The sequence below is a fragment of the Diospyros lotus genome, chromosome 8, assembly GCF_014633365.1.
Source record: "Diospyros lotus cultivar Yz01 chromosome 8, ASM1463336v1, whole genome shotgun sequence".
In the NCBI taxonomy this organism is placed as follows: Eukaryota; Viridiplantae; Streptophyta; class Magnoliopsida; order Ericales; family Ebenaceae; genus Diospyros; species Diospyros lotus.
Window position 1 is genome coordinate 42071394 of NC_068345.1, and position 11296 is coordinate 42082689.

The window sequence follows — 11296 nt, forward strand, 5'->3', positions numbered from 1 at the left end:
AGATACTAAGTTAATAATGGCTTGGCTTTTCGGGCTTTTGGCTTCTTTGATTTCTTAGAACATCTGTCGGGTAACTGGCTGGAGACTGGAGTGGGCTTCTAACCATTCTATTATGTGTTAGAATTGCTGGGCTTGTTATGCTTTCACCTGTAATAATATCATGGACTTTTATAGCCTTCAGTAATTAGAGCCAACTTATCCCCTATAAATAAAAGACAGCAAATTTCTATTAACCATAGGAAAACATAAATAAATAATAAAAATGCTTTTGTTGAGAGCCGAACTCAAGACCTCCCGCTTACTAAACGGGTGCTCCAACCAACTGAGCTACGAAAGCAAAACGGAGGATGGATTGAACCCTGAAGTACAGATGCATTCAGCCCAAGGATAAGGTTAATTGATCTAACTAACTTTGAGTACATGAGAGAAACGCAAGCAAAGTTAAAGAAGTAATGGGGTCATCCTCCTGTCAAAAGGGACGGAAGGAACATCCTGTTAGAAAACAAAAGAATAAAAAAAAAATTATATCTTTTGTGGCATGTCATGACAGTCCAAGCTATATAAAATGAATTTGGTAAATTTCTTAAATATATATGTGAAAATTTCCTATGGATCTAGTCGTGCATTGCGTGCCTGGAAATTCAAAATTTAGCCTTTGATTCTTCGTCAATGCTCCTTCCTACCTACCCACGTTCAACTCCTAAATTGTCCTGGCGGCATAGACTTGCAACAGAACTCTTCATCTTCTACTCACAAGATATGTGTCAAATCCTTTGGTCAATCATCGTGCAAGTTGTATGTATGTGTGTTTGGAGGAAGAATCCAGGATCCTCTCCCTCTTTCTCCTTCAAACTAGAACACCCAACTGCAAACAATTCATGGGAGCCAAAATCTTTTTGGTTTTTCAATCTCCATTTCTATCCCAAAAAACTTTATGAACACAGATTCAGGTGCCCTCAGTAGAAAGGTTAAATGAGAAACTTGTAAAGGCTACCAATCGCATCATCAACTGCTCATTAGTTTCATTTACAGGCAGACATGCACAACAAATTGTCAAGATTGAAGCCTGAGCACAGTGATTACTTGGGGGAGAGAGAGACAGAGAGAGATGTAGCTCTAAAAGATTAACAATGACTATATGAACCTAGCAAAACTTAAAACAATTTAGGCAGCCATCATGAAAAGATGTTTTCAACTCCATGCAGAAGAAGTTGCCAAAACCCTGTTCTTCCAGCCAAGATAAAGAGCCCCATCCCTCTCTTCAAGTCTGTAATTCTTGCTATAACCCTTCAGAACTTCCTTAATAGTGATGGTCACAGTGGGGTTCAATAGGCATTGCTTAAACCCAGCCATTGTAAGTCTTGCCCTCCACTTCCCAAAAAGCTCATGCCTTTCCACCCTATCAACTCCCTCACATGCTATTATGTTGACAATGTCCCGAGCCACGCAATGTGCCTCTGCACTAATACGCTGTTTGTCATCCCTTGGCCGAGCTGCATCAATCGATTCAAACATAGCTGAATAGTAGTCCAATGTCTCCCGGAACCGGGGAAAGAATGCGGCAGTGTTTGTGTTCGATTCTTGCTCAATGAGGGTAACAACCTTGGGCGACAAGCTCTTGACCAGCCTTAACAGCCGGTCTCGATGATTTCTAGTGGTAACACTCTCATCTGGCATGTGGTGTAACACATAAGGAAAGTTTACAGCCAGCGCTTCTCCATGTTGAACTCTAAGATTTTCTAGTTCAACCTCACATCCGGACATTGCAGCAGCGTGAAATTCAAATGGGACACCGCATGATGCAGCAAATTTTGCTAGTCTCTGCCCAACAAGTTCGAGTCCTCCATCTCGAGCGTGAGCCGACTGGGAATCATCTACACCTGTGATGCGGATGTAAGGAGGCCCACCAGGCCTTTTAGCTAGAGCCTCAATAAGGGTAACCCACTGGCTGCCCTGCGCAATCTGAAAATCAATTATGTGGATTCTGCTTTGATTTTCCATAGCTTCCCAAATAATAACATTGGAGGAATTGTAGGCAAACTTGTAGTAAGGGCAAATCTGATAGAGAACATGCATGTATGACATCAGCTCTGAGCTTGTTGGTTCATTGCAATTCAGTTTTTTATAAATTGTACTCCCGGAGGATAACATCCTTGCCCTAAGCCCTTCCAAGACATATGCACCCAAACGTTGCATAGGCTCCCCAGTGACCGAAACCACGCGTTCCAAGACATCCATGAATCTTGCCATTGTTGGCATATCTTCATCTGAGTATGCTTCTGCACAGGCAATGAGCATTTGTTTCAAGTCTAAGCTGGAGAGAATTTGGTTTGAACACGTGAAGGAATATTCATGGTGGACTGCTCCATTGAAGGAGCAGCAGCTGTCATCAATATCAGATTCTGGCCCCAACAATTTAGTCTCCAAATCTCTAAGAACATGCATCAGTTCACCATCACCATTTACAAAAGAAGACCCACTAACTGGGGATCCATATGGATTATCAGATGAATGACGTAGATCTAAGAGGTATGACTGAGAACCCTGTGGAGAAAACGGAGTGCAGTTAGATGAGATGCTCGCAGCAGAAGGGGAATCATAGACAGCAAAACCAGGTGCTGGATATGATTCCAATGTAAAGAACGGTTCGTCATAAGATCCAGAAGAAACTTGAGCTTGGCTACCATTATTGTCATGCACACTGTTGTTCAAAATCTGGAAAGAAGAGCAGCAGTATGGCTTCACATTCTGCATATGCTGGTGGTAGTCCCTGCGGATACTGCCCGAACATTGATGTTGCTGGGATGTTTGCATCTAACTAGTGATTGGATAGCTACCGAATGTGATTCAGTACATAAGATGCTGCCCCAAGGACCTTGCTGAATCACTTTTGTTACAGGTCGTAAATTACCATTTAGCGAATCTTAAAGAAATGAGAGCTAGCCTTGAAATTTCAAATCTCCAATAAGCAGTCAGAGAACTAGGTTACTTGTATATATAACAACCAAAAGGCCCAAGAAACCTTCTTCAGCAGCTCTATGACCACTAATTGCCGTTGCTATAGGATCAACATCAGCTGCAGAAAAGAAAGTAAAAAAAAAGAAAAGAAAAGAAAATTACATCTTTGCATTGGTGAGAAGAAAAATAATGAAAGAAATGTTGCATAAATCTCTCTACTACTTTCTTGGCGTGAACCACTGTATATTGCATTCTGTATTAGAACTAATCCTATTCCTAGAATTCTAATTCATTGGAGGAAAGGCCTCAAGTCCTATGAAAGTATGAACATCCAAAAATTATTACTATATCTATCATCAAGACATCTGACTTGGTTCTTGATCTTCATCATGAAGCTTCCATTTATCATTTTCATTTCCAGTAACTGGATATGGTATATCAATGCCCACTTCTTTCAAGTAAGGCCAGTGCCTTAGAGCCTGTTTGATCATGCCGTGGTAGAGGAGAAAAGCATTATTTTTCATTAACAAAAGTGTTTTTTCTTCAATTTTTGTACTGTTTGCTCAAAATTTAAAAGCCCTTCTAATGGCAGCAGAAAATTAAATTATTAATAGAGAAAATTAACCTCAATAATATTTAAATTTACAACCATTGTCCTTCCTAAAAGTATATGTGTATAACTATATATATATCTGTGCATATATACCCAAACACAATTAGCTATAAAAGTATTTATGTTATATCCTTTTTGGTAATTTAATTGTCAAAAGCATTTTTCCATTCATTGGCCAAACACATAACAATATTAAAAAGTACTTTCGAAATGCTCAATTACACCTTATAAAAAGTGATTCTTGTAACAGCACTTCTAACAAAAGTGATTCTTATGATAGCAAAAATTTTACCGCAATATCAAATGAAGCCTTACTCATCCAGGAATTTGCTCTTTTCTCAAGACTCCAAGTTTTTTTTTTTTTTCTTTTTATTAGCAATGGTAAAGTTGCTCGCATGTGATTACAACAGGTTTGAGTTATGGACACAACCGCTTTCTAAAGCAGAGTAAGACTGCATATGAAAAACTCCTGTTTCCTGACCCTCTGAAAGCAAGGAACGCCCTTTGCGGATCATTCCTCTTTTCCTTGCTTCTTAAAAGGTCATCCTATTTCACCAGCTTCTTGGTTTCCAACCTTCCCATGGTGGCCATCCTTAATCTCAATCTAATTCTAGGCCTTGGGGAGAGGTCGACCCAGAAATGATCTTCTCGCATTAAGACATTCTAGGGCCCCTGCTTTGCTAGTTGCCATAACCCAAATGCTCAAGCATAAGGCTATCATTCACTCTTTAAATTGGCCTGGCTTTGGTCATTCTGAGCCCATTTGCTTGCCACTCTCTTAGTGATCTTATCATTGCAAGGATTTGTATTTGTGGACTTCAAAGCCAACTTGAATTAGCAAAATATTAACTCACATATGTCCTAACACAGAGTGAACATGAAAGATAGCTATAAAAATTTGTTTCCAGGCGGAGGAGGATGACGACCAGGACTTGACAAACATGTCAGGCATACATTTTATGGTGAAAAATATAGGCAGCCCATCTCTGATGCATCGTAGGCAAAAATTTCCGGTGAGAAGATTAACAATGCTACACCCATATACATGGAAGATTGTTCAGAGCTATTACCACACAAAGCAAGCGTTAAGTACCTTAACATCGGGAGAAATCTCTTATGAATCAAGTGTTACTAACTCATGTCTACAGAACTAATGGTTGCATTTTCAAGTCTTTGCAGTGCAGAAGAACGCCAGAAAGTTTGTATTCACCACAAGAGGGTCCTATTATAGATAAAGGCATGACATTTCTTGTTGTAAGATGGACCCTTTTTGGTAGAGTCACACATATGGACTTCAAATCAGTAAACTAAATACCTTCTAACGTTGGGAACTCCTGTAATATGCTTCAGGAACCACAAATCCTGAAAAACTTGAGACCGAGGAGTATTTATACATATTAGAGATCTTATGAGGGGTGTCCTCGGAGCACAAGGCTTCTCACTTTGCGAAGGGCGTTTTCTATGCTGGTTACACAGCCTTGCCATTGTTTGCGAAGAGAAGCTGACTACAGATGAGAACATCTTGAGTTCTAGGTTCAAAGTAATGAAATTTCCTCACCAGATCATCTCTACTCGAGAAGGAAATTATGACATCTCTAGGAGAACAATCATAATATCAGCGAGCAAAAAGCATCAATAAACCGAGTAACCGACCACCAATTGATTCGTTGAATAATAGAATCAAGACATTTACACAAGTGAACCTCATGGAACGTCAACAATTTTACACAAGAATTTAAGACCGGCGAAGAGCCAGAGAGACGAAAATTTCTCTTTCAGTTTCAGATATCGGTTTCAAGCAGGAAAACATCTACAGAAACCCCGCCTTTGCTTCGGTTAACCGAACACCAACCCGTTTCCCAAGAAGCCTCCAAACGTGATCCAGAAAACAAGTACAGCTGGTAGTTACCCAGAAAAAGGAAACAAACCAGACCCAGAACCCAGAATAAACCTAAACGCGCGCGCGGGCGCAAGCAAGCTGACAAAACTTATAATTGAAAGCACAGTAGCAATTTGAGATTCAAAACTATTGGGCTGTACGCACCTTAATTAGGCTGGAGAGCTCTTTGCCACCTTGTTTCCCTTGTTCTTCAAGGTACGATTCGGATAGTATTCGTCAGACTCTTCTTCTTTGGGGGGAGAGAGAGAGAGAGAGAGAGAGAGATAGGAGGGGAGGAACAGCGAAAGAGAGATGAGGCGCAGTCGTGTCTGCAGTGGTGAAATGGTAGGTGGACGTGTCGGGTCTTGCTGAGTTTTTATTTTATAATATAACGACGACTGTGAAACAAATGGCCTCCAAATTATAATAGAACTACGAAACTGCCCCTCCCGTCCGGTCCGCAGAATCACCGCCACAAGTACTCCTTTTCAGAGGGTAATTTGTAGGGATCATGCTGCATAAACAACTCCCTGACAATTTTAATGGCAACTCGTATTAAAATTATACATTTATCCCAAATCTCAATTATAGATCTACCCCTCTCAAGTCTTCTTTCTTATTTTCTCTCTATCAAAAAATTTTAAATATTTGCTGGTCTTTTTTTTTTCTACCACTCTGATATAGCGGAAGTCTTCTAATAATCCGTTGATTCGCTCATGAATACCGGATTATAGGACTCAAACAATAACTCATTGATTCATGAAGAATACCGAATAAATTGAAGAGAATTAAGGGAAAATCTCAACAGAAATTTTATTCAAAATCAATCAATTGATCCAAAACCTCGTATAACAAAGAATTTATAGGTTATAATTTGGAAAATATTCAAAAACCCTAAATCCCGAATCTTACAAAAAAAAAAACAAGATTGAAATTTTATTACAGAATTAAAATTCAACAAGAAATAAGGAAAATCTCTCAAAACGACATATAAAAATTCACTCCCTAATGAAAGTTATTAGGGAATCCATTATTTCAAAAAGTAAAAAAAATGCTAATTCCGAGGCTTAAACGAAGGAATTTGCTCGAAAAAATATAAGCCTCATCAGCAAAGCTGATGACTAGAAATTATTAGCCCGATTTCCTTAAAATTAGCCTTTAATATTGCCCAAATCATATTTGTCATAAAATGTTAAGGTCATCTCATCCACACCACACTCTCTCACCTATTCAGATGCTCAAGCCTTCTTTATCATTGACGTACTCTCTCTCTCTCTCTTTTGTTCTTCTCCACAGTCAGCCTGACCTCTATTATGCAATGTGTGACCAGACCTCCATTGTTGTAGTTGGCGCCATTCACCCCCGATGCAAGTGTTATTGTTCACCTCTTATGCAGTTGTCTCCAATGCTACTCTCAACGCTTTTTGTCACCTCTATTCCAACCTCCATCACCTTTCACTTTCATCGTTCTAGTGCCCATCGTTTGCCTCCATCTCCTCTATCTCCCTGTATCTTTCATATAATTTTACATATAGTTTTTGACTTTTTTGATTAAAATAATATAAATAAATAATAATATAAAAATATACATAATTATTTATACATAAAATTAAAATAATTATAAAATACATAAATTTTTATGTTTAGTATGATTGGTAAAGTGAAGAAATATAATTGTATTGTGATGGATATATGAATATATCTTTTTATTAAAAATAAATATTATAATTTATAGTTTAATTTTTATTTTATAATTTAAAAAAAAACAAAATTACAAAATAAAATTTTAAAAATACAACCCAAACTATATTCTTAAAAGTTACAATACGTTATAAGTTAAAATTTTTAAAAGTAATAAAATAAGTTTCATTTGGTCTAGATAGATAATTTTGTATAATATTTTTTTAGTTTATAATTATATTTAAAAAATATATTTATACTTAGATAGAATATATATTTATAGTAAATAGTGACGAAATGGATACATGGTGAAGAGAGGGATATTGTAGAGTGAGAGAGAGAAAGAAAAGGATAGAATATGAGGGAAAAGATGTAATTTTGAACCTTTTTTAAAATAATTTAAGTTTAATTTATTATGATATTAAAATATTATGATAAATTAAAATAATTAAAGGAGTTGTTGATCTAGCATGATTCAATTTGGATTGTAATTTGTAGCCATTGTATTAAATTGTCGCGTTGGATATCGCCAGCCATCGGTGCTCTTCTGCATCATCTTAAAGATGTTTGGGAAAAAGAATTGAGTTTTTAACTGTATAATAATAATAATAATAATAATAATTTGGCGGGCGTCAGCCAGAGCAGAGAGAGCGGGGGGACGCCCACAGTAACGGCAAAACCGCCCGGGGGGGTTGGTAGACGACGCGCTTTTCGGGGGTAAAATGACGACAAATGGCAATTTCGCAAATTAAACCGCATACTTGGGCTTTATGTGGTCCACAAGTAAGTAGAGTGGTTCTGCTGCGAAGCTCGCAGGCAACTGGCTCGTATTTATTGTGCAATTTTAACAAGAATTTTTCTCAGGATGACGTGGAAATTGCAATTAGGATCCATCTTTCTTTCGATCGATCCCCCCGTACCCTACGTTGGCTTGGCGAGGTGGCATCTTTCGCCTGTCCTTTTTCGTGCCATCATAATCATTATTAAATATATATATATATTCTTAAAAATTGATAATAATAATTTAAAATTTCAATTTTATAGTATATATAAATTGACCAATTCATGATGCACTTATAAAATCATTTAGTTGGTCATCTCACATTTAATAAAATACTCTTCTTTTTTAATGCTTCCAAACACTTCATGTTATTGGATTTCTTTTCTTTTTTTTGAAATTATGTTATTCAAAATGCATTTTAAATTTATGTCGAATACATTAGCTATTTTAACTTTAAAACTTAAATTGTTAAAATTTCATAATTTGTACATACTTTTTTTTTTCTTATGATTATATATTTGATGATGTTTGAGATCGATCATTGATTTTATTTTGGGACGAGCAAGTCTTCACTTTTGGGAGTGTCATGCCTAATCTTTTGATTTAATCTCTAATTAATGCTCAAATCAATAATTATTGATGATAATAATGAACTCATAGTCAGACATTTTATCTATAAGGGTCCTTCTTCGTTTGGACTAAATAGACAAAATATTTTAAAATTATTCTCAAAATTTATTATGATTTTTTAAAATTATCTTGGGGGTTTTCAAATTTAATTGTTATCAAATAACAGAATCTCTTGTTGGAATTTAAATTTATACAAATTTGACTCCGGTCCTCCCAAATTAAATCTAAAAGTTATGTTTGAGTTATCTTTTGAGATTATTTCAGTAGTTAGCAGAGAGTGGTGGGCGATCTAGATTCTCAAGTTCGAATTCACTTCATGCGCAGTCAATGTGGATCAGACTTAAATTTATTTTTTCAGTTGAAAATTGTGAGATTGTTGAAAATCGTGAGATTGAATGATGAGAGCTCCCGCAAAAAACGACATTTCAAAAGTTATGTTTGACTTAATCTCATAATTTTATATTTATATTATATAAAGGACACCTATCATTTTTCTGTTACTTTGAGAATAAGAACAATAGAGACAATAATTTGGTAATTCCCACCTTTTAAATATTTTGACACACACAACACCTATAATGGCATGAGTTGGAATGAATCCACAAGCAACGGGCCAAAGAAGAAAAAAGTTAATCACAATCAACTAAAATTGTTCAACACCTGATTTCCTCTCTTTTTCACAAAAGGATAGTGCATGAATTAATGTTTATAGTAATTGAAAAGTTTTCCTTCTTTAGAGATTATTCTTTCTCATACCAATATTATTGTGTTAATTAATTGCTTCCAATTCACAGCTTAGTTTTTAATTTGAAAGATAAATGCTCTTTTTAATTTTGTCAAGGAATTAATTAATTATATATTAGTTGTATTGTAGTTGTTGTACCCTAAGATTCTTAGACTCAAGCCTAAATCCACCCTAAAGGTCTGTTGGGTGACTTGAGTGACCTTAAGACAACATTCATAAGTTACTCAAGTTTATATCAAAACATTTATTCAAATCACTTTAATTAAATTCTACTAAAAAACCAAGGAACCTCTTTTAAAAATCTATCTCAGTGTCTCCTTTTTAAGGGACTTTCATGGGTTACTTGGACCTAGAAAGCTTTCTCTTAATAATAAGAGACATTTTCGAAAGGCTTTTAAACTACTTAGCTATGATCTCCAAAAGAATACTCATGCAACGAGACTATGAGGAACAACTCAAACTTACTTTTGATGTGCTTGCCTAAAAATCCAAAAAAAGAAATGCAGATACTTTTTTATTTTTTAATTTTACCCTTTATAAATAAGAAAAAATCTCTTCAGTTGAGATATTTTCAGAACTCTAATTCTATTACTCTTATTGTTATTTTATCTGTACTCAGAGAGAGAGAGAGATTAACTTAAGTGTCAGAAGACTCGAATAGGAGACATTCCAAACCCTCAAGACTCAAGTCTCAAATGATACTCATCCAACTTATAAATTTGTTGTTATATGTATGCAAAAACAGTAAAAGTGAACCTTTTTAATTCATGATATAATTAAGTACCTTAAACAAATTCATTCACAATTAATCTCATTCTCATTATAACATATCAATATGCAAACTATACGATTTTGGGATATTTGATGGTAACGTCTTAAACAAACAATCCTAATTATAGTTAGTTACCCAATGATGGACCGTTATTGCTAAAAAATGAAGGAAAAAATCAAAAAATAACAAGCACAACGAAGGAGGCTCAATTAAAGCTTTTGGTTACCCACACCCAATGAATATTGATAATGTGACATGAAATTAAACCCCCCAAAATAAAATAATCCAATCAGATTAATTAAAATCAATTATCAAGTTTACTTCCTCACAGAAACACATGCAAACCCAGTTTAATTAGTGATGGATGTATGGATTCAGGATTAATTTAATGAAGTGGAACCGGCAAATAGTTAATAATAATAGATAAAAGACATAAAAATGCTCCTCAACTTTGATAGTTTGATTATTTGGTCCCTTAACTTTAAGTTTGACCTATTATGCCTCTCAATTTTTAATTTCATAATAATTATTCCCCTCAACTTTGGATTGATCCAATCAGCATAGCCCGTAAACTCACGCGCAATTGAGGACATGGGTGGATTTAGGATTTATTACTTTGGGTGGCTTCAATTTTTTTTTTCTACAATGAACTTCACCAATAAAAAAACAAAAAATGAGAGTTTAACAAGTTTTATATGCATATATTTAACATAATTCATTAACTTAAAAAGAGAAAATAAAAAACAATAAAAAAATATAAAAAATGTGCAATACAAATACCTTATAAAATTATTTAAGTCATACCTTGCGATTTCCCGAAAGATCAAACTTGTTAATGAGTAAGTCTATATTAATATGAAAAATAATCATCCTCTCAATATAGATAATCATAGTGTTTGCTAGAAACTCACTCTCTATTTTATTACGAAGTAATGTTTTGATGAGTTTCATCCTTGAAAAAACTTATTCTGTTGTTGCTGTAGAAATTAAAAGAGTCAATACTAAACGAATCAACCTATCAATCAAAAAATAAAGACATGACTTATTTGTTTCAACCAACATATGACATAATTAAGGAAGAGAATTAAGATATTCTAAAACTGCAGATACTGAATTACATCAAACTTAATTATAACGATCCAACATCTCTTATCTCTTTATTAAAATTCGAATGATAAAATTCCTCAAGTAGACTACAAATGACATCTACAAAGAATGATTTGAAACCATCGATAGGA

The 11296-nt window shown here is 35.1% G+C and overlaps 1 protein-coding gene across 2 annotated transcripts; it reads right to left on the reverse strand.

The window, feature by feature from the left end:
- Window positions 1-1000: 1000 nt before the first annotated feature.
- Window positions 1001-5792, reverse strand: LOC127807849 (scarecrow-like protein 13). 2 transcript variants are annotated; one of them, XM_052346010.1, is made up of 3 exons: window positions 5616-5792; window positions 2685-3076; window positions 1001-2544 (listed from the first exon to the last, which is right to left on the reverse strand). In XM_052346010.1, exons 2-3 carry the CDS (start codon window positions 2694-2696, stop codon window positions 1192-1194), a joined length of 1365 nt encoding a protein of 454 aa, XP_052201970.1. In that variant the 5' UTR covers window positions 2697-3076; window positions 5616-5792; the 3' UTR covers window positions 1001-1191. The 2 variants fall into 2 exon arrangements, with proteins under 2 accessions (XP_052201970.1, XP_052201969.1); XM_052346009.1 differs by having other exon boundaries at window positions 1001-3076.
- Between the last annotated feature and the right edge of the window lie 5504 nt (window positions 5793-11296).